Here is a 24,965-nt window from a genome sequence, read left to right as displayed (position 1 = left end):
TAAAGAAAGGCCTCGGCCTCGATGATTCCTCCTGAAGTTCCTGGAACTAACGAGTACACTCCGTTAGTCACAGTGACTATTGTGTCATACTTAAGTAATGTGGTGAGAATCAGAAATTCGACTTTGTCAGCATTTTGCAATATCTAAAAAGACTTTTCCAAAAATGGAAAATTTGGCTTTTCAACTTTTTAAATTTTGAAGAATGACTTTTGAAAAGTCGATTTAGGAAGTTAAGACACATGGATATGAAATTTATACGTTTTCATATAATTTTCTAATTCATTAATCTACTTCTCTATTATCCTCTCTATAATCCTGACTAAGAGGTCATAATTTATAACCAAGCAAAGTGGATTCGATTAAAAGGGGTGTATCTATCTAGCTACCAATATATACTTATGAATGTGTTATCATTGTTGGTATAACCACTATTGTACAATATCAGTTTTGTATTATTTTTCTTCGATTGCACAAATATTTCTCAAACGCTTGCTAATGAGTTTTTAATAAAGTGAAACTTGTATGTGCAAAGAACTTAACACCGGCCGCTTCTCTCGAATTGTGATCGTGGAAGAATGTATTATTTAATATCGTGTTTATAATTTTAGCACTTTCATAAATCCGTGACTTATTTGTATTTCTGTGCTTCAAAGTGAGGAGATATTTTTTTCGAGTATGAGCAAAGCCAAATATATACAACAACCTGCTGTCATAGCCCCTACTTATCCCTCTTGAGAATATTTCCACAACATGTGAGCGAATTCGATTCGAAGAAAACAATTCAAAATGAATTGAATTGAACGTACAATAATAACAAACGAAATAAACACGAGAAATAAGGTGAGAATAAAATTTAATTAAACAAACAATACAGCACAGCAAGCAAGCAGCAGACATAAGACTCAGACTGAAAGACGGACGGTCGTTTGGTCGGTCTGTAGAAATGAAAGCAGAGCAGATTACCGAACGAGTGGCACATAAACAAACAAACAAAGGCCCCAGAAGACGAGAGAATTTTTGCACAGAAGGAATTTTTATTTTGATTAAATGAAATTTAAACAAATGAAATGCGATGTTGTCAAATTGCACATCAACATTCCGGTTGCTGGCTCTGCTCACAGCGGCCACAGCGCTGCCTCTAATTCATACAAACATACGTATCTACTCTACTAAACAGCCTACAATTTACACAAAACCAACAACACATCAACCAGGCAAGAAGGCAGTCAGGCCCATGCAAACAACATTCGTATAAACAATTATAATACGTCCAACAAAAATATCTACATCGACACACATCTCTGTATACATATCTATACAGCACCAACGACAACAACAACTACAACCAGAGTGGGAAAACTTAAAAGGCAAAAACGCGTAACGAGTTCAGCAAATAGCAATAACAACAACAATAATGATAGTACTACGTAGTACGGCACAAACACATCAACCAACAGACGCGCATTTATACATACACACACTTTACGTCGGTCCAACACACATTTAAGCGCTGTTGCCATTTTTCACTCGCATAGTGATGAAGAAAAGACTGTTATTATAATATAAAAATAGGCTTAAAAATCGAATAAGAAAAAAACAGAACACATGCACGAAACGAAGGAAACGAAAATGACAGCAACAACAATCTGAGTAAATGGCTCCATACATACATATAGTAACAATTTGTAATAAAAATGCAACAACAATAAGAGTTGCAGAAGGATGATGGTACAAAGAAGAGAAGGCATCGACAGCATTAATTTAAACAAACGGCGGGCAGAGACAAATAAGAAGTAGAAGAAGCAACATCAACGACTGCAATAAATGCCGATTGATATGGAGAGAATAGAAAGAAGGAAAAGCATGTTGCCGGGGCGCACATGTACTCTGTAGATACGAAGCCACATACATATATATCTACGAAAATACGACGACGACGTCGTTGTACAACAAATAATGACATGGTTGTATATTACGACGATGACGACTTAACGATAAAGACCTACAAAACATCCAACAACAACATACAGACATTTAAAGCGATAACAATACAATGCCATCGCCACATTCATACCACAGCGAACAACGACCGACAGACTAAACGAATGTACGTACGGTTTTCATTCGACGACTCATAATGGTCGTCTAAACAACGGTCAACCAGACAAACTTTGGTCTGTTGGGCTGACGGCATAATACTTACCTATGTACAATCGTATATCGCACAACCCATCAGATATTATAGTTGGATAAGTGCGATTGTATGTTGTATGATGCTTGACGTTGTGCCGTCGTATGAATGACTGGCTGAACGAGCTACAACGTGCATATATATTTGTTCGTTTGTATAGTTTGACGTGTTTAGACTCTAGTTCATGCATATGTGTGTGCCCAAAATGAAATGTGGCAACGCAGCTATCCCCGACAAAGCCTACACACGAACACACATTTGTCGTTCGTCCGTGAGTTGGTTGTGCTGTCTGACTGGAAGTCAGTCATGCTGCCAGGCAGGCAATTAAAAAGCAACAATGTTTTGGGCCAACAACAGCTATAACAACGTCTTACTCACTTGACTGGTAACAACACGAATGAAATATGCACGAAAACAAAAAAAGGAAAACATGAACAGCAACATTCAGAGCACAAGTGTAGTTGTATGTTTACTCATAAAACCGGCTATTAAGCAGTGTTGCCAATTTGGTGCTTTTAGCACCAAATTTAGTGCTTTTTGATTTCTAAAAAGCACCAAATTGCCTTTTTGGTGCCTTTTCAAAAAAAGCACCAACTTGGTGCTTTCTGGCATTTTCATTTAGTGCTTTTGGTGCTTTTTTTATTTTGAACAGTATTAAGTTTAATTGATACAAAAATTTTGATTAGACTTTCAAGAGCCGAAGAAACTCAAATTTATTGCCAAATATAGAATTTGATTGTTATGAAGTTGATATTGATTATTTTTTAATTAATATTGTTATTTAGGGTATTCTGTAGGAAAGTCGAGCGATGAGTGTCGAATTTTCGAATTTGGTAAAGATGTCATTAAAAACGTTTGTATTAAATTCACAAAAGCACGCACAACTGACATAAGACTCCTTCCATATATTAATATTTTGAAAGTTGAAAAACATCACTGATCAAAATGAATTGGACGAAAGCATTAAAACTGATCAAAGTGTATACTTGAATAGCAGTTCATAATGGTGAGTACTAAGGTCGAGTTTTGCCGCTAAAGTGAAAACTATATCAGTAAAAAAGGCATAAAATTATGCATATTTGCTGCAAATTTTATTATAACTTGATGGGGAATAGCCAAAAGCAAATTTTCACAAAGTTTGTATTCCTTAAAATGAATTATTAAAGAAATTGTAATTGTCAAAAAATGACTATTTTAGCAGCTAAACTCGATCTTAATACCCACCTTAACGTCTTAAAATTCAATTCACAAAAGTTCTATAATAGGTACATCTTCGGAAGTTTTTTTTTTTTTTTTTTTAGTAGAGCATTTAATTTTCGATTTTGTGGTGGTATGTTAAAATTTATAATATATTTTTGGTGCTTTTTGGCCTTGGGGAGTTGGCAACACTGCTATTAAGCCCATTCTGCCAGCCAGTCAGTCAGTCAGTCAACCAGTCAGCTATTATAGTAGGCCTTTACTAGATCAATGCAATCAACTGATAAATATAAAGGGGAATGAGATTTTGGCGCACCTAAGCAAAAGCAAATGAATTGAAAGAACGAAAGGAGAGAGGCATTTCTAAAAAAAAAAAAAACAAAACAATGCCGGGCACATCACGCAATAAACGAAAACGCACATTCGCTCACACAAAAACCAAACATGGATATATGCATACATATTGATGAAATTAATATATATCAACAAAATTGCAAAATGGATTGCTAGATTCGTCAAAACTGAAATTAAAAAAAAATAAGAGCTGAGACATGAACTTTGAGTCCACCTTCTACGAAATCAAATAGGTGAAAGGAATGACAAATGAATGGGCATTAATACGAATGTTTGTATATTTTTGAGGTTGGCGTGGGTATTTAAATGTGAAAATTTTCTCATTACATTGAGACTGAAAATGAAAGGAATATAAAAAGTTCTAATGATGCAAATATAGTAACAGCTGATCGTAGCCAGCAAAACAAAAGTAGTGGCAAATCACAGAAATCAGCATTCAATGCATTCAACTTGTGATTTTATTCCTATTAGAATTGACCTAAATAAACAAGTCCAATTTCAGTCAAACTTCTTTACAGTGAAGTTCTAAACAATGAAACTCACTCTATAATGAACAAAACACTGTTTTTTCATTCCTATTTTCATACATTTTTCATTCCTATTTTCTATATAATGAAGTAGTTTTCTGGTCCCGTCAAGATTCATTATAAGGGAGTTCGACTGTAATTATAGCGATTCATCTTAACCCTCTAATGCCCCAATAGATCCGATGGTAAAAACGGATACAGATAAAAGTGTTTGGGAGTCTATTATATGGCTTGGAAAAACGGAGGCACTGCTCCTCGAGAGAAAAGTGACCACTGTGGGCAAATGGAAAAAGAAGGGGTTCCACATTTATATGTGAAAGATAACTCTTTTACTGCGCAGATAGTAAAAAGTGTTTAATTCCCCAGCAAAACAATTTGGAAGTTCTTCCAAAGGCACAACTTTAAAATTACTTCCAGAAGATGCACTCCCAATGATGTTCTTTATTGTAACTACCCAGGAAGTTCTTGTAATTCAATTTTTTATAACTTGGTTTTGTTCATACTTTTAATGGGTAATTTTAACTTTTTTTGTTTCAAATAGGTTAAAAACAGAGTACGCATTCATAAAATGGTACAAATCATTTAAAGTTTGTCGACAAAAATGCTAAATCCAATCTGAACAAATTGTGAATTTTTGAAAATATTTGAGGTCAAACATTTCCGACAAGCGTTAGAATCCATTAAAAATTATAAAAAAATATTTATTTGACAAAATATCACAGAATTTTTTAATTTACATCCAAAACATTGAATTCGGATCACATCTAAAAAAGTGATGCAAATTCAGTGCAACGGCTGTTGAAATGGATGACTTCCTTCCTATGGCAAGCCCATGTTAAATTCATCACTTTTGCGTCAATTTTGCGCCACTTCCGGATCCAAAAAGAACATTTTCATTACTTTTTTGGCGACGCTTTTTTTGCTGGGTCATCCAACAGACCATTAATTATAAATAAATTAACATTTGAACAATAATTAGTTAATTGCATCAATTAAAAACTTAATCGAATGTTTCGGCCAAAATCAATTTAAGTTTTAATTCCACCAATTAGAATAAGAAGTGCCGAAGAAATCATCCAATTTTTGTATGTATGGTTTTATACCTTTCACCACTTCTTCCTCTTTCCGTTTTTAACACATCAAGGTATTGGTTTCAGATCCCATAAAGTCTATATATTCGGGGTCGTAGTGAAATCCTAAGTCGATCTAGCTATGTTCGTCCGTATGCTGAAATCACATTAACTTTTGTAATATTTTTATACTCCTTGGACGAAAGCAAATGAATCTTCAGAATAAAAATGTTTTCTCTCTATCGACTTAATTGCTAGTTTTCTAGTCTTACAAATTAAAGAAAACATTTCCGAATATTCAAAGTAAACAATTACAATAATAAGGTATTGCATAAACACAATCAAGCAGCTTTTTTCGCATTTCGTCCCGAAAACCACATTTTTGCATTTCGTTCCGAAAACCACCTTATGAAAAGAAACCAAAAAAAAGTCGATTGGGAAATGTTTGGAAGACGTAAAAAGTTTAATTTGCTGATTACAAAATGTTAACATCTAATTGTCGAATTTTATCTATTTAATTCGGTTTATTTACGATCGACTTAACAAATTGACTTTTACAAGCCTTATGTGTAAAGTGTAATTTTTGATGGCGCTTCAGATGCAGGAAAAATACTTTAAATAAGGATATTAAAAGTAATCACTCTGTTTTCAAAACAACTACCATAAACATTTTACCTACTCAAGTGCCAGTATTTACACTTGTATAAATATATTTTAGTTCAGTGAGTCATTTGAAACCGCAAAATTCACAATAGGATTAAAGTGCAACAAATACCTATAGCTTTGTCCATAAAATGTGTATTTATATCATTAAAAACAAATGAGCTGGCAATGATTCACCCAAGTGGATAAAGAGAAAAGCTACATATATGCATAAATTAAATTAAAAATGTCTAAAACAAAATATTGATGTAGGTTATTCCAGATGTATACTCTGCACAGGAATATTGCAAAGGAAATGTAGTTTCAAATTTCAATCAGTTATTGTTTGGCAATCCTTTTTATACTCTAAACCACATAGTGGTTAGCAGGGCTGTGGATTCGAGTCAATTTTGCTTGACTCCGACTCTAGCATTTCTTATTAGCCTCGACTCCGACTTCGGAGTCGACTCCAGGTGGTGTACCTAAATCTCATTTTAACAGTATTCCAATTGTAATTTTAAGGTGTAGTGTTCCAAAAATAGACCGATATAAGTATTCTATTTTGCCATATGTGTTTATATGTCCTAAAGAACCCTAATTTTAAATTTTGATACGACTCGACAACAAATCTCAGCATTTCAGGGATGTAAGGAATTCTACATTTTAGTGTTAGGCCAATAAATTAAAATACGACACAAGACTATATAGAGACCACATCAAAATATGTGTAGATAACAAGAATCTCCAGAATATGTATTTATAAAAACAAAAAATAATTAGGCTTCCAGATGATTAAGAAGTAAAATCCTGGTATTAATCTATATAGACATTTTATAAAAAACAAAAACAGATTACAGGAATAGCTGGACAGTTACGAATATTGTTTCTATAGAAATAAAATGGTGATATATCGATTTATAAATGGTCTATCAGTTATGGACATTAATTTAATGTAAAGAATTTCGAGTGGCTTTGATGAAACATTCTCCCAAAGGACCGGCTCAGATGGCACGTTGGCAAAGGTTTAATTTAAAATTGCAGAAAATTTTAGACTGGGAAAAACTTCTTAAAACAAATCGGAAGAGGTTTATATGTAGGTGCTATGATTAATTGATTAATTCAATTGATTAATTCAGCCCATATCTTATAAAACCTACTTTTTATATCACCGTGAACTTTCACCATATAAATAATGGTCTGAAATCCATTAATTCGTTTTTCGTTGTTCGATAAAAACCCTAATGGAATCTAATTTGTCGAAATATTTCTTTAGTTACAAAGATAGGAAGTGTTTTTCAAAGTTTGTTTCGCCGGAGTCGAGCAAAATTTCTACGACTCCGGCTCCGACTCCAGCAAAATCTTCAGACTCCGACTCCAAAACTACGGCTCCGACTCCACAGCCCTGGTGGTTAGGGTAGAATAACTTTGATCTTCAAAAAAAAAAAAAAAAAAACTATATATTTTACAGAAATACTGTAAAATATATACCTATCGACTCAGAACCAACTCCTGAGTTGATTTTATTCGCATGATTCCGGTCGCAATTATTAGCGATTTTTAAGATATTTAGTATATACTAGCGCAGCGTTGCCCTAAAAATCTTAAAAAATAAATTTGTTGGAAGAAATACTAATTAAAATACAAAAAGTTTGACTTTATATTATGTACGGGCATGCTAACCATTGCAACACGGCGGCTCCGTGGCTCCGCCTAGCATACACAAGGTCGTGGGTTCGATTCCTGCTTCGACCGAACACCAAAAAGTTTTTCAGCGGTGGATTATTCCACCTCAGTAATGCTGGTGACATTTCTGAGGGTTTCAAAGCTTCTCTAAGTGGTTTCACTGCAATGTGGAACGCCGTTCGGACTCGGCTATAAAAAGGAGGTCCCTTGTCATTGAGCTTAACATGGAATCGGGCAGCACTCAGTGATAAGAGAGAAGTTCACCAATGTGGTATCACAGTGGACTGAATAGTCTAAGTGAGCCTGATACATCGGGCTGCCACCTAACCTAACCATAATATTATTACATAAAATGTGTCACAAAAATTATGTTAATAAAATTATTTAAAAACTTAATATTAAGAATAAAATTATATATAAAAATGAATTCAATTAGAGTTTTAAATGATTTTGAAATATAGATAAAAAATTATTGCATCAAAGTAAAGTGTTTTTTAGTCTGTTCTTAAATTGTTGGTGATTACTTATATTTCCTAAGTGCGTGGGTAGATTATTTCACAGTCGAGTTGTGTAAACAAGATATTGTCTATCAGATACCATATATCGGATTCTCGGGGGAATGTTAGTTTTTGATCGAGATCAACTAGAAAAATTTAATCTTTGAAATAGATAATTAGGTCAGCTGAATTGATTACAGCAAGTAGCAAAATTATGAAACGATAATTAAGCAGATAGATTACTGAAGGTCATACCAAATAGTTGGATATACTTTCGTAACGTGCCACCCTATACACAAATCTGGTTATATCATTAAATAAAATTTGCAATTTCGTTTTATGTAAAAAAAATGGACCCGAAAAATTAAAAAGAGAGAACATTTCAGTGAAGTTTTCAGATTCAAACCCCCAACAGCTGAGTGAGGTGCTCTGTTACTTTTTATCATCAGTGACGGATAAAAAATACAAGGTCACATTTTATGCACAAACACTTTTATCAGAATATGTCAATTTTATTACATTTATTGCAGCAGATATTTGTTTATTTTTGAAATACGACAGCATAGTAAACGATCTACTTCCTATAAAAGCATTAGGCATTCTGATGACTGAAGAAAGATTCACATCACAATGGACTGAATAGTCAAAGTAAGCCTGAGATAAATCGGGTTGCCACTTTACCCTTACCTTTAACTTAATGGCCTGTTCCTGTATATCGAACGAAAGCTTTCTTTCGTATTCCAAACGAAAGAAAATTGATTTTTGTTCTTTTATTTCGAAAGGCAAGTCACTTCATATTTTGTTGTCGAGTAATAAACGAACATATACAATAAGTGTCAAGAAAAAAGTAAAAGCATTGTTAACATTTGAATGAATTCTCAGGCCAAAAATTTAAAAATACTCATATTTAATAATCAATGTATTCTCATACAAACGAATCGAACTTTCAAAAATAGAAAAACCCAAATTCATTCGAATTTGAGTGACTGCCTTTCTTTCGAACTGGGTTTCGTTCGATATACAGGAACAGGGCATAAGAATCACAAACAATTTTATACGAACATGTGCGTATTTGCATCAAACCTTTTATAATTTCTGAAAGCTTCAAAGCGCTTGTAATGAATTTAGTCTTACCTCGTAACTTAATTTCATAGTACTTGGAAATTTTTTGTGCTATATCTGCTATGGACATTTACTGTCACCACTCTGCAAATGACGTAAACTTGATTATTCTTTTGTCTGCTTTCAAAGGTGATTTTCTTAAGATACTAATTTTGTTATGGAATATTATCTCTACCCGCATTTAAATGTCACAAGATGTCTTCACATATCTTTCTATATTCAGTATGGATAACTTGCATACAATTTTTATCTTGTCATTGAAAATTTAATCTCATTTTAATCCTCTTTTTCTTGCAGTTCATTTTAATTAATGCTGCTTTTTTGCTTTTATATTTAATATAAATATGTCATTAACCCACTTCTGAAATTTAAGTAGTTGTATTTTTTGTTTTAATTGTATGTAAACCGAAAAAACTTTGAACTCACATAAATTGTTCGGTTAACAAAACTTCTTGATGAAACGAAGACAACCAACCACACAAAGAACAAAAATGTTCCCGGGAAAGGGAAGCATACGAGGGCGGTTCGGAAACTTCTTAGCCTATCAATGAAAGAGAATAGTTAGTTTTTCAAAAATATTTTTATTTTTCAATATCATCTCCTGAAACTTCAATACACTTAGTCCAACGCTTTTCTAGCAATTCTATCCCTTGATTAAAATAGTTTTCCTCAAGGTCTTCAAAATAGTGGTTTACAACTGTAATTGCATCTTCATTTGAGGTAAAACGCTTGCCAGCAAGGATTTTTTTTAGATTCGGGAACAAGTACAAGTCACAGGGAGCTAAATCAGGAAAATAAGGTGGGTGGTCAAGCAACTCCTACTTTAATTCGTTGTTTTTAGCTATTGTTAAAACACTCTTGTGCGCTGGTGCGTTGTCTTGATGAAAAATTATTTTTTTGTGTTGTAAGCCAGGACGTTTTTCTCGAATTTGTACATTTAATTGATCCAAAAGAATGCAATAGTACTCCGAATTTATTGTTTTACCCTTTTGCAGATAGTCAATCAATAAAATACCTTTGAAGTCCCAAAAAACCGTTACCATAACCTTACCAGCCGATTGAATTGTTTTTGCCTTCTTTGGGGCACTTGCTCCAGCTTCAGTCCATTGTTTGGATTGTTCTTTTGTCTCCGGAGTATAGTGGTGGATCCCTGTCTCATAACCAGTTATGAAACGACGATTAAAATCCATTTTATTTCGCTTAAAACGGTCCAAACAAGCTTGAGAAATGTACATTCTTATGCGTTTTTGATCGACTGTTAACAATCATTTAATGCCATATCTTGCACTTTGGCTACAATTTCTGTTGTTGTTGCTGTTTTTGGACGTCCACTATTTGGTTCATCTTCAATGCTTGTACGACCACGATTAAATTCAGCAAACCAATTTTCAACTGTTGCATATGAGGGAGCACTTTCACCTAACACATTCGCCATATCATTATGAATTTCTAATTTTTCCATTGTAAAAAAAATTGCGGATGCCTCTTTTTTGAACACCTGTTTCTATATGAAGGAGTTGCCAGATCGAAACAAAATTTAATATGTGTTCATAATAGAGATGGAAGTTTCCAAAACACTTAACCTTTTTCTGTGTATACCGCACTTTTTGTGCTAGGCTAAGAAGTTTCCGAACTGCCCTCGTAATTCACCAATCCACCGTTTCAAAACTTTATGGTGTTTGTTTTGATTATTATTTTTGGTCCGTTTATTAGTTTCAAAATTTTCCCATCTAATTAAGCTATCATACCTAAGGTTGTTTTCCGCAAATAAAAATACTTTTTTAGTGCATTGTTTATGGTGTTTGGTCGAAACTGGGATTGAATCCATTACCGTTTGTATGCAAAGAGGGCATGAACCATTGCACGACGGTTGCTCCCATATATGAAGGTTAGGTTATAATAATTTTTTCCAATCTAAAAATTATTAAAAACAAAAGGGCTATAAAAGGAATGGTAAATTTCTTAAATGACAAATACAATACTTATCAAATATAATCTCCGTACTAAAAGAAATTTTGGAAAATATATTCCAAAACAACCCAACAAACACAAGGATGAGCATTTTTCATAGGTAACGCCATATCAATTTGATAGTGAATCGCATTTTCAGCATTAATTCAAATGGCCTTGCAAATTGCTTGCTTTCAACAAATTGTTCAATAGGTTTGAAGCATTAAAATGAAATTTAGTTTGAAGAGTTGTTGATAATATGTTGAGAAATTGTTGCTAACGTGTTGAATTCTACTGTTGAGGGTAATATCTGTTTTTTTGTTGAGTACCCGATTTTCTCAACAATTTCTCAAATTGAATTCTAATCTAATTCTTTGAAAAAATGTATGAAAGCGTATTGAATATAAGCATTTCTCCAATGCTTGTGCTTATTGGGAACAAGTTTAAAAGTGATGCTGTGATGGCGTTGGCATTTGCCATATCGACGTTGACATTTATCAAAACTGACTTCACCAACAATAGGTCTGTTCGCGTACTTTTCTAGCAATAATTATCCAGTAAAAACTGGCAAGAGAGTAAAAGTGCATTTCATTTGTTTTATTGATTAAAATTGCTGAAAAGTACGCGAATGCAATCCAGTAACTAGAGAAAAGTAATGGTTAAAAATGGCGATTTTAGCGGCTAAACTCGAACTTAATACCCACCTTCAAATGTAAATTACTGAAAAGGGTTGGTTGTTCACAAATGTTATTGCATAATCAAAAAATACTAATTGTTTTTAACGTTTGAAGTTGTATAATGCGTACCATTTTACTATTGTCCATTTAACTGGAGAGACTTTATAATTTTATTTGGATCAGCAGAAAATTTTAGACAACTACTGCCTTTTCTGCAGAATGTCTGCTGTTCCAAAATAATAGATTGTTTGCTGTTTTAGCAAAAAAACAGTAGCATTTAGTTTCCTGGAAAACAGCAGATAGCGTTTGCTATTAACATCAGACTTTTTTCTATGAGTGTAGAAAAAGTCTGTGAAAAGCAACAATCGATGTCTACTGTTATATTTTTATACTTCAGGGTCTAATGAACAACAAATTATAAAATGTTTAGGTTATACATTTTTCGCCAACGCATATTTAAGAATCGAAAGTAGTTTTTGGTATATTTTTGCACAGTAATATTCTTACAAGCTCCTAAATACGATCAGCAAACATTTTGTTTGCTGTTATGTGCCATTTTGATAAATATTCAGATTTTTGGGCAATATTCATAAAATATTGTTTTAATTATTTTAGGATAGCTTTTAAGTTGACATTTTTATTTATTTCAGCCAAACTAAAACATGTATATGGTGTTTTCTTTTCTGAAAAAATTTGTTTGCCTTCATTTTGTCTGTACAGAATGCCCATTTTTAAAATTTTGCCAGCAACCTAAAAAACTCCTATCATTTCAGCGGGCAGAAAAGAATTCAAAGATGCAAACAGGGCAATCGCATCACTTTCGTTTGTCGGCAATGCTGAAAATGCCCGCAATCTGCCTCTATGTGTGGCACTATTTTTACAACAGAATTCGAAGCCTTTTTGCACTTTTGCCTGTTTTTTAGAAAAGAACCTAAAAAATACATTTTCCGGGCAAAATGCAAAAAAAGTGCGCTTTTTTACAAGAAAAGAAAACACCATTTGTGTAATCGAGTTTAAAAAATAGCAGACAATGTTTGCTATTTCAGCAAACAATGACTGCTTTCCCTTTTTCCGCGGGCTTTTTGCTGTTTTAGCAGACTTTTCTTTCTATTCGACTTTTCTAGATTTTCATGCAAACAGTCGAATAACCGATTATATACATTTAGCAACAAGTGCAAGTAAAGCTTATCAGTTAATGGGATCTTCGCAGATTATTTGGCTCCTATTCAAGACGAATTCAAAATATATGTTTCTGTTAGTAGCAGATAGCCTTATTTCTCGATGCTAACTTGATATTTTTTAAAAATTTCTATATGCTACGGTAGTTTATTAAAACTGTATTGAATAAAAATAATTGCAGACGATGTTAGTAATGTTCTTTTACCATTCTATTTTATTTGCAGATGTTTTATTGAAATGAAGTTTAATATATGCTGAGAACCAATTCATGATTTCAATATAGAAAAAAATTAATATTGAATGGATGTAAGGCGGAAAAGATAACATCAATGCAAAATAAGGGATTGTCGCGTTAATATTTCGAAGAGCAACAATTAAATAAGCAAAGCATGATTCGCAAGATTTAATATCGTGGTGTGATTGCGTCGCGGATATCCGATAAAAATTTGACACAATCCGATCCTAATTTCTATGAGTTCTAATTTTGTTTATTATTTATTTCTCTCCCTCTCTCTCGTTGCAGGATGTGAAAATAGTTAATGAAATCTCTCCATGTTTTTGAAAGAAAGAAATTAAGATCAAATTGTTCTTTGGGTATATCCTTGAGAAAGAGAGAAAAATGTGGAAATTATTTGATCTACTGGAGAAAACTTGTGTTCTTAAATAAATTCATCATTCATCTTTAATTCATAAATGCAAAATAAATTATTAAAGAAAAAGTAAATATAAAAAATATAGTTTTAAAATCCAAATATTTAAATCAGAATCTTAAGAAAATTTTTGAAAAGTGGTTTAAATATTAGTAAATAAAAAAAGAGAAAATCTAAATGCAATTAGTTTTTTAAGGCTTCAAGCTGTAAAAAAGAAAATAATTTAAGTGTAATGAATCCCCATGGAACGTCGTTCTCTAAATGTAAATTATAAAGCACATAATTACATAAAAAATCTAAAATAATATTAAATATTATTATACCAAAAAAAAAAGAAATATTGTTGGCAACCTATATGTGGGTTTACAAAATTATTATCCTTAAATGAAAAAAATAATCACATCCCCCAAACCAAGTAATAGAAAAGCAGAGCAAAAAATTAAAGGAATAAATGTTTTGGAAAATGTGTTGCAATCAATATAAATAACTCGTTTTCAAGTAAAAAAGTGCGAAAGAGGGGGGGGAAATTCCATTCCCTATAGTAGGGCCGCCTCGAAACTCTACTTTCACATGAAAATTGTGTGAGGTCTTGCTAAAAAAATTAAGTAAAGAAATGAAATATTGTGCTGTGATGTGTTGTGAGTAATGATATATTCGATAATAATGCAATGATGAGGCTTGATCGGCTAATAGAGTAAATATCTTCTATAAATTTCGGCATGAAATGGAAGCAGCCATACGTTCATCAGTACAGGTTGGTGGTCCTCAGCAGCCACCTAATGGTGGTCAAAGTCAACAACAGCAACAGCAAAATCAACATCAGCATCACCAAAATCAGCAACAACTTCATCATCATCATCATTTACAGCAACAGCAACAACAACAAAAACAATCTGCTGATAATGGACCCTCATCATATGAGGTTTGTTAAAAACAAAAACTAATGATATCCTTATTTTATAGCCCTCTCATCCCCGGGTTTTCTGTTCTACAACTACATAGCATAGAATTCCTTTTATGTCATTCTCGATCAATCGACACCATCCCTTGGGGAGATTGAAGTCTTGTGAGTGAAGATAAATTGGTACATCAGATGATATACACGATTATTCCAAAAAGGCTTTCCAGAGTTAAAGTAAAACCATTTGAGGCATTTAGACGGTGGGGTTAAAATGGCTTGGTACGAGTATCTCCTAACCGTGGACCAAAAAAATCCTCATTGATAAGGAAGAAATTGTAAACAGAATTTTTTGGTTTTTACCAAATTATGACCATTATTCCAGATTTAATCTAATGTAAGCATTACGTTATGATGGTATCACGTTTTCTTTTTCGCAATCATTGGAGGACTTCAATCGACCATACGGTTCATAAATAATTCTCATATAATATGATCTTGCAGGTTGCAGGAATAACAATTCTATTTAACCTGGTATTCCTTAATTTTAGCATGCCTTTCTGTACATCCATGTCTTATAATATTCTTTTAGAACTAACAGACTTTTTAGTATTCCAAATTCAATAGTTTGATATTATAATGACAAAAAAGGATTTCTTATACACTGGGACAATTCGATGTGAAATAAATTCAAAAACCTTCGGCTTCGGTTTATCGGCCTCTTATTGCCAAAGGCCGATTCGTGACCGATTATCGAATTTTGGCCGAATGCCGGTTCTTCAGTCGAGCTCTATTAGACATGAGCTTTAACATAGCTCCACAAAAGATACACCCAAAGAAATTTGTTAGTAGGGACAGCAGAAAAGTCTGCTAAAACAGCAGAAAGTCTGCTGAAAAAGGGACAGCAGTCACTGTTTGCTGAGTGGGCCATAACACAAAGTGGCCAATATCTCGGCTCCCCAGCGGGTCTGGAATACATGAATTATGTGCTTGAGTAGATCTCGGTTTCTACTTCCATTCCACGTTGGTTTGGTCAGTCCACATATTTGAAAACAAAATTTTCAACAAATTTTTACAACGGGCCCACTGTGCCAAAACTAAGCTGCGTGCAATATAGAGACTAGGCTCATTGGAAAGGGCTTGAGCTCAGCTTTCATAATCACAGAAGTCTTCATTAGAAAAGTATTTGTGAAAAGCGAAAATTTGAAAACAAAATTTTGAAAAAATTTTTAAAACGGGCTAAAACTAAGCCGCGTGCGGTATAGAGACTAGGTTCATTGGAAAGGTCTTGAGCTCAGCTTTCATACCCATGAAAGTCTTTATTAGAATAGTATTTGTGAAAAATTTGTTGAAAATTTTGTTTTCAAATTTTAGCTTTTCACAAATACTTTTCTAATTAAGACTTTTGTGATTATGAAAGCTGAGCTCAAGCCCTTTCCAATGAGCTTAGTCTCTATATCCCACGCGGCACGTGGGCTAAAACTAAGCCGCGTGCGGTATAGAGACCAGGTTCATTGGAAAGGGCTACCCATAAAAGTCTTCATTAGAATAGTATTTGTGAAAAATTTGTTGAACATTTTGTTTTCAAATTTTCGCTTTTCACAAATACTTTTCTAATGAGGACTTTTTTGATTATGAAATCTGAGCTCAAGCCCAATGAGCATAGCTTCTATATCGCACGCGGCTTAGTTTTTAAATAATAAGCCAAATACTAAATCCAAATTCGAATTTGAAATCCTAAATTCGAATTTGAAAAATATTTTTGGTGCTGGTTTTTTGTCTCGGCTAAGGTTTTTGCTGCAAATTTCAAATACGAATTTATCTTCACACACCTAACCGTATATATGTCGCACAATGCCTGCAGCTTTGGTATTTCCGACGTTGCGGTCGAAGCGCTGTTTGGATAAATTCTTTATAAAGTCATCGGCAGTTATAATTTCAAATTGTCTCCCAAAAAATTTAATGGAATGAAAACATTTATAAAAAGACAGTTGTTATAAATCCTATTTTCCTTACGTTTCGTAAAGCCGGCAGAGGACTGAACTGGGTGAAGGCCTGGTTATGCATCTAAAAAAGTAGCGCAGCCGTAACATAACGGCAACGTATGATTTTTTGGCGATTATCCAACTTGAAAAAAACGTACCAACAAACTATCGAGAACTGGCAGAAAAAAGTTGGTTTTTTTACATTTAAAATGAATTTCACGAAAAATATTAATTTCGTATCGTCCATGTACCAAAAACAACACAAAACTACATTTTTAATGAAATATATTTTCACGCTAATCGCATTTTTCATCGATGACGCTTGTTTTTTGATCCGCTGATACGACGACACGACAAAAAACTTGGTGTCAAACTATGTTTGACAGTTCCGAAGATTAAGAATAATCGAGAAAAATAAGAACACGCTTACAATCTCTTTCGTTTTCCTTTTTGTAGTTTGCCAATTTTACACAAAATTGGACCGTTTATGATGCACCAGAGGATTTATAAATAAATTAATATATTAAAAGTTCATATTTGAACAAAAAATTGTGATCACACCGCAAAATTACGAAATTTAATTTTGAGCAGCATTGCTCTTTACGAACAACACAAAAGCAAATGCGCGAAAATTAATGTTTGGGACTGACTCTTTACGAAAAGATCAAAACGAAATGTCAGAAAATTAATTTTTGGAACTGACATATTTTTTTTAAAGAGAATAGTGGATCATGTATGTATTATAAGGTCTATGATCATAGAGAAATTTTCTTCACAGTTTCGTTCTCTTGCCAAACAGATAATAACTAAAAAATCATCCTTTACAATATTCCATGTGGGATTTCGTTCGATTTCCTTTTCAAATGTTTCAATAGCATTTCTTTGTTTCTTTTGTATATGAGGTGTTTTGAAGATTACTATTTAATTTTTAATCAACATTATTTTTCAGAAGCAGCAACAACCACCACCCACACATCATACACAACAGTCTCAGCATCAACAACAGCAACAACAACAGCAGCAACAACAACAGCAGCAACAACAACAACAGCAGCAACAACAACAACAACAGCAGCAACAGGCTGCAGCAAATATGTCAGCCTATCAGCAACAACAGCGGCTCTCAGCTGGTGCATCACCAATTCATAGGTAAGATATGAAGCATAATAAAATATCTCCTTCAAATTATACATCCCTAATGGTAGCACACTTCTTTAAAAGAAAGTATTTACAAGAGTTGCTCAAATTTATCCAACGCGCTGTAATGGTTATCAAGTCCGATGCAGAGCTTCACCGGCATCGACAACTAAAAATGTTTTATATTGGGGCCATAAAATTCATCATAATGTTGGTGAAATTAATCAGCACTCATTGACACCCTTGTGGATATTGATGGCAACATGTTATTCGTCATGTTGATATTTTACACAAATTCTTCAAGAATTAGTCAATTTTAACCCTAGACAGTCATTGTGCGTCAAAATGACGACGCGTAATTTAATTTTCGATCTAAAATGCATTTTAGTCGATTGGGAAATGATAAATTAAAATTATACGATTTCAACCATTTTATAAATTTCTGTTTTATTCTAGTCAAAATGATGAACCATGACGTTAGCGTATAAAAAATAAGAACGTCTTTCCAGGGTTAAAAAATATGGTTTTGTTGCAATATTCATATGGAATAAAAACTTGTTCAAGAGAATCTTATCGAAATATTAGTAAATTTCTTACAAAATATTAAATTTCGTTCTAGGTTAGGTTACGTGGCAGCCCGATGTATCGGGCTAAATTAGACATGCTCTATTGTGATACCACATTAGCAAACTTCTCTCTTATCACTGAGTGCTGCCCGATTCCATGTTAAGCTCAATGACAAGGGACCTCCTTTTTATAGCCGAGTCCGAACGGCGTTCCACATTGCAGTGAAACCACTTAGAGTAGCTTTAAAACCTTCAGAAATGTCACCAGCATTACTGAGGTGGGATAATCCACCGCTGAAAAACTGTTTGGTGTTTGGTCGAAGCGGACTATTAGACGATAATGGAAACTTCAAAATTGTTTTTTTTTTTTTTTTATTTTGCTTGCAATCTTCTTAAATTTTTGGTAGATTATTTTTTACTCGTATGGTAACCGTGATCTGATTACAAATAATTTAGTAAGAACAATTAGCTGTTAAATTAAGCCGATGCTCGATATGAAAACTGAAAATAATATAGAAATAGATTGGCTTGGCTTACAACTTGTGATGCCAACTTGGTGCTTTTAGCACCAAATTTAGTGCTTTTTGATTTCTAAAAAGCACCACCGTGGTGCTTTTTGACATTTTCATTTAGTGCTTTTGGTGTTTTTTTTTTTTTCATTTTCAACAGTATTAAGTTTAATTGATACAAAAATTTGGATTAGACTTTCAAGAGCTTAAGAATCTCAACTTTATTAATTGATAATATAATATTGTTGTTTAGGGTATTCTGTAGAAAAGTCTAGCGTCGAGTGCTGAATTTTTGAACTTGATAAAGATGTCATTAAAAACGTTTGTATTAAGTTTACAAAAGCACGCACAACTGAAATAGACTCCTTCCATATATTAATATTTGGAAGTTGAAAGACATTACTGATCAAAATGAATTGGATGAAATCATTAATACTGATCAAGGTGTATACTTGAATCGCGGTTCATAACTTCATAAAATTACAAATTCAATACACAAAAATTCTATAATACATCTTCGGAAGTTTTTTTTAGTAGAGCATTTATAATATATTTTTGGTGCTTTTTGGCCTTGGGGAGTTGGCAACACTGCTTACAACTGTACATTGTAAAGTTACCGTTTCTTTGGTAGAATACTACATTTTTTAAATGAAGGTCAAAATCTTCGCATCTAAGTTATCTTTTAATTCATCGTGATTTCATTCGTATATTTTTATGCAAATTTATAAACATCTGCACAATCGTGATTTCTTGACCACAAATATTCGAACTATTTTAAAATGCAGATTGTCTAACAATTTGAAAAGGCTCCAAATTTATCTAAAAAGGCACCTAATAATTGCACCCATGCTATGCTTTAACCCTAGCTTAGGCACCAATGGTTTTCTACATTGTAAAAAATTAAATATTTTAATATCATAACCGAAAACATATTTGCCTTGTTCCAAGGCAGGCGTTTGACCTGAAAAATTGTAGTTTTTGTTTCATTTGCCTATGTTGATTGATAAGAAGGTCTTTGAAAACGTAATGATTAAATTTTGTTATCGTGGCTCTACATAATTTTTATTTCTATACCAAATATAACAAAATGCTAAACATTGCTATTTTTAAAGAACTTTTTTTCTGTTATTCCCCCTATAGTTCAACATCAGACGACTCATACCAGTTGTTCATTTTTTCCATTTGAAGTTCTTACCTTCCATATATAGAAATCATGTGCCTGATAAAAAATGCCTCCATTAGGTGGTAGGCATTATCTACACATGAATATTTATACATCTAGAAGCCATCTTCTTGAAGTGAAGAAAAGTTAAGTATGTAGACTTTCTTTATGTAAGGCACATACCTATAACAGGTTGGCTGATAAGTCCCCGGTCTAACAAAGAAAAACTATTTTTTTTTTGTCAAAATTCGTTTTTATTATTCAACATAGTTCCCTTCAAGAGCGATACAATGATTATAACGACCTTCCAATTTTTTGATACCATTTTGGTAGTACTCCTTCTGTTTTGCCTCAAAATAGGCCTCAGTTTCGGCGATCACCTCTTCATTGCAGCCAATTTTTTTCGCTGCGAACATCCTTTTGAGGTCTAAGAACAAGAAAAAGTCGCTGGGGGCCAGATCTGGAGAATACGGGGAAGCAATTCGAAGCCCAATTCATGAATGTTTGCCATCGTTCTCAATGACTTGTGGCACGGTGCGTTGTCTTGGTGGAACACTTTTTTCTTCTTCATATGGGACCGATTTGCCGCGATTTCGACCTTCAAACGCTCCAATAGCGCCATATAATAGTCACTGTTGATGGTTTTTCCCTTCTCAAGATAATCGATAAAAATTATTCCATGCGCTTCCCAAAAAACAGAGGCCATTACTTTGCCAGCAGACTTTTGAGTCTTTCCACGCTTCGGAGACGGTTCACAGGTCGCTGTTCACTCAGCCGACTGTCGATTGGACTCAGGAGTGTAGTGATGGAGCAATGTTTCATCCATTGTCACATATCGACGCAAAAACTCGGGTGTATTACGAGTTAACAGCTGCCAACACCGCTCAGAATCATCAACACGTCGTTGTTTTTGGTCAAATGTGAGTTCGCGCGGCACAGAGCTTCCGCATATCCAAATATTGATGAATGATATGACCAACACGTTCCTTTGATATCTTTAAGGCCTCTGCTATCTCGATCAACTTCATTTTACGGTCATTCAAAATCATTTTGTGGATTTTTTTTGACGTTTTCGTCAGTAACCACCTCTTTCGGGCGTCCATTGCGTTCACCGTCCTCCGTGCTCATTTCACCACTCTTGCATTCTTCACCACTTGCATACCAATCAATTATTGTTGATTTCCCTGGGGCAGAGTCCGGAAACTCATTATCAAGCCAAGTTTTTGCTTTCACCGTGTTTTTTCCCTTCAGAAAACAGTATTTTATCAAAACACGAAATTCTTTTTTTTCCACTTTTTCACAATAACAAAAGTTGCTTCACAAAAGACGCTCTATCTCACAAACTAATTGACTTACAGACGTCAAATTTTGACACGAATCATTTGGTTGGTACTATATAAACATAATATGCATTTAATACTAGCGACGCCATCTATGTGTCAGACCGGGGACTTATCAGCCAACCTGTTAAATATAAAACTAGGTTAGAGATTTTATTTTCTGAATTAATAAAAGTTAAAAGTATCACAAAAAATAATAGTATCAATTAATTTTTTAATTTGTTCAATTAATTTTTAATTGACCTTTAATTAATTTTTTAATTGATATTATCATTTCTGTTATTGACGACATTTCAATTAAAAATATAATTGGAAAAATTAATTCGTGATTGAATCAGAATTTTTTTGTGTAGCTTTTACCCCTTACGAAAATGTTGCTAGCTACGCCAATGTTTAATTGACAATTGTGACAAATAAAAATTCCTTAATTTGCCCATAAAAATGTATATTTTTGCAATTTTGATATGCGATCTAAAGTTTTATCGACACAAATATACCTCTGTAAAATAAATATATGTGCAAAAATTGTTTCATTTCTCATTTTGGCGAAAATAACAGTAGTTAACTTTTTTCTTTTTAACGTTGTTTATCACCCTCTATGCTATGATTATCATTAGCGATGTTGTCGCTAGACACCAATTCAATGTACCGTTATATGAAAATTGTAATGAAAGTTAGAAGTTCAATAGCAAACAGTTGTATGCATTGTACATCATTTACATTTTTTTCGCTGAAGAGTGCACATTACAGTTTCGTTGTGAATAATAAATATAGATTGTGGGTGAGTTACATTTATGTTCTTTTTATGTATTCATAAGAAATTTAGTGCAAATTTTTAATCTTTAGTGAAAAATGCCTCGAAGAAGTGAACTTTTAGAGGAAGAACGCAGAAAAATGATCGAAATGGAACTAGCTGGCAAAAAATTTGAGAAATTGCATCGGCGACAAATCGACACCGGAATACGATTAGCAATTTTTTAAAAAATCCTACAAACTATGGTTGTGCTAAATGCAGTGGGCGCATAACAACCGTTGACCAAAGGACAAAGCGAGATATTCGCTAACTTGCTGCCAATAAAAATATGAGCTGCAGAGAAATAAAAGTAGAATTGAATCTGAATGTGACTAGACAATGAATACAGCAAATTATCAAGTACGATATAGAACTAAAATACGAAAATAAAATTCCTAAACCGCAGGTAACACAACACCATAAAAATGCCCGTATTTCTTTTGCAGAAAAGTACACGTTTTTGGACGAAGAGTTCGAAACGGTTATATTTAGCGACGAAGAGAAATTTAATTTGGATGGTCCTGATGGCCATCACAAATATTGGCGACATTCTTGGTACCCTCATCAAACTTGCTATAAACGCACCCACGGGGGTGGATCTCTTATGGTATGATCAGCTTTTGGAGCACGAGGAAAATCTAAAATATGTTTTTTCCCCACTGAAAGGAACGCAGAGATATATGTCGATTTATTGGAGAACAATTTAATAGATTTTGCAGATGAGTTATATGGTGAAGTTTGGACTTTCCAACAAGATAATGTTCCCATCCATGTTGCATGCCTCACAACAAACTTTTTTAAGTCTCGTGATATACCTTTACTGGACTGGCCAGCGCTAAGCCTCGATCTAAAGAAGATCTCTGGGGCATATTATCCGCTAAGATATTTGAGAAGTCCAAGCAATATACAACACCCAAAGAACTGAAGTTTGCAACTACGGCGGATTGGGAAAAAATCGATATGGCAACTCTGAAAAACTTGGTATGTTTTATACCTCACCGATTACAGCAAGTTCTAATAAACAAGGGCAATACTATATCGTATTAGTTAATCAAACTATCTTAATTTTATTTTGACATATAACTAAAATATAATTTTGCACATATAAATATTTGCTATGACTAAAAATTATGGTACGGATTTTCTATAAAAGACTTAATTTAAGACTATAACATAAATTTAGACGTTGCACAAATAAATATATATATATTTTTTTTAATACTACGATTGGTTTGTAAAATAATAGTTTAGTGTTTACTTTTTCTATCTAATCTTGACAAGTACCAATGAAAAACGACATAAGTGGTAAAAGTATGTACAATAAACCTTATCTGGCTATTTTATTTTATTGTGGACTTAAGTATATGCCTTATATATTTGTGATAAGATTAGCCATATCAATGTATTATAATTATTTAAAATAATAAAAAATTATCAATTACGTGATCATAACAACAACAACATTAGTATAGACATTGTCTATACTAATGTTACATTTGATTTAGATTTCGAAACGATTACGGTCATTCCTAATAGTGAAGTGCTTTAAATTGTGGGAAGACCAAGTTGTATCAAAACTACACGATTGGGCGCATTTCTATTCATTAAATTTCAATGTCTGCACAGAAAAAAAAATTCCGTAGTTAAACTAACGTCAAATTTCACTTATTTTTATTGGAAACAATTTATTTGCTTGTAGTTAAATTTTATTATATTTATCGAAATTTTCCACAGCTTAATAAAATCTTATTTTTTTAAGTATGTCTTCAATGACCGTACACATAAGTTCAATATGAACTAAAGCAAAAGAAGATTTTCGTACGATTCCCAAAAATAGTAAGAATGAATTACTGCATCGTTAAAATGGTCATGATTTGGCGCCAATGATTTGATTATTTACTTTTAGTTAATGTTTTCTTCTATGAGATGATATAATTTTGTGAACTGCAGTTAAAAAGTACAACAGGGCATTAAAATTGAAAATTGTACACTCAGAGAAGAGTGTGAACCCATTAGCGAGTTATTTTTAACTAACCAGTGTTAATATTGAACTTCGTATGTCGCTAAAGAAGTAAGTTCAACATAGTAAGTTCAACATTTTCCTATGGGTTAGTTATTTGTTTTAACTTTTGTCAAGTTCAAATTTAATTCTTCAGAAGTAAAAAATTAACCAAGCAATACATTTTTACAAAACAAAAGAAATTAATGTTCAAGGGGGAGGATCCACTTAACGATATTTAGAATTGACATTCATCGTTAGTTTATTTATACTAAAAATGGAAATTTCGTGTCCAACTAGGCTTCGTAATATTGCACAGTAAAAGTTTAGTAACGCTGAGAAACTTCTTCGTACCTTCGAGAAAATACGTATTCCCTCTTATTATATTTACTTCAGTCCATTTTCGAACTCATTGGGAACTCTTAACCATTTTGCTGGTAATGTCCGTAAGTTAAATTTACTTCCACTGAGTTAATTTTGTTCATCAATAGTTAATTTTAACTAACTGTGAGTAAAATTTTGAACTATTCAATATTATGGAATTTACTTGTAGTTACGACGTTCAATTTTCTGTGTGTACATCTGTAAGTTCACTGAAATGAAACTTAACCGATAAAATACCATCACCTTAAATAAACGCTGAGAAACTCTTCGTACATTCGAGAAAATACGTATTCCCTATTATTATATTTACTTCAGCCCATTTACGAAGTCATTGGGAGGTCTTAACCATTTTGCTGGTAATGCCCGTAAGTTAAATTTACTTCCACTGAGTTAATTTTGTTCATAAATAGTTAAATTTAACTAACTGTGAGTAAAATTTTGAACCATTCAATA

General features: G+C 33.2%; 1 protein-coding gene across 4 annotated transcripts in view; it reads left to right on the top strand.

The window, feature by feature from the left end:
* Positions 1 to 24,965, top strand: part of Smr (nuclear receptor corepressor smrter) — a 240,298-nt gene that overhangs the window by 13,180 nt on the left and 202,153 nt on the right. For 2 of the 4 annotated variants that reach the window (XM_075302319.1, XM_075302321.1), the window contains exons 2-3: positions 13,613 to 14,661; positions 17,572 to 17,771. In XM_075302319.1, the coding sequence (XP_075158434.1) occupies positions 14,464 to 14,661; positions 17,572 to 17,771 (398 nt within the window). In that variant the 5' untranslated portion in view covers positions 13,613 to 14,463. Of the gene's footprint in view, positions 1 to 13,313; positions 13,396 to 13,612; positions 14,662 to 17,571; positions 17,772 to 24,965 lie in introns of all 4 variants that reach the window. The other 2 variants (XM_075302317.1, XM_075302318.1) reach the window with 2 other exon arrangements.

Source organism: Haematobia irritans, chromosome 3, assembly GCF_050003625.1.
Source record: "Haematobia irritans isolate KBUSLIRL chromosome 3, ASM5000362v1, whole genome shotgun sequence".
NCBI classification, from domain to species: Eukaryota; Metazoa; Arthropoda; class Insecta; order Diptera; family Muscidae; genus Haematobia; species Haematobia irritans.
Note: the sequence above shows the minus strand (reverse complement) of the source record. Positions and strands in the feature narration are given on the sequence as shown.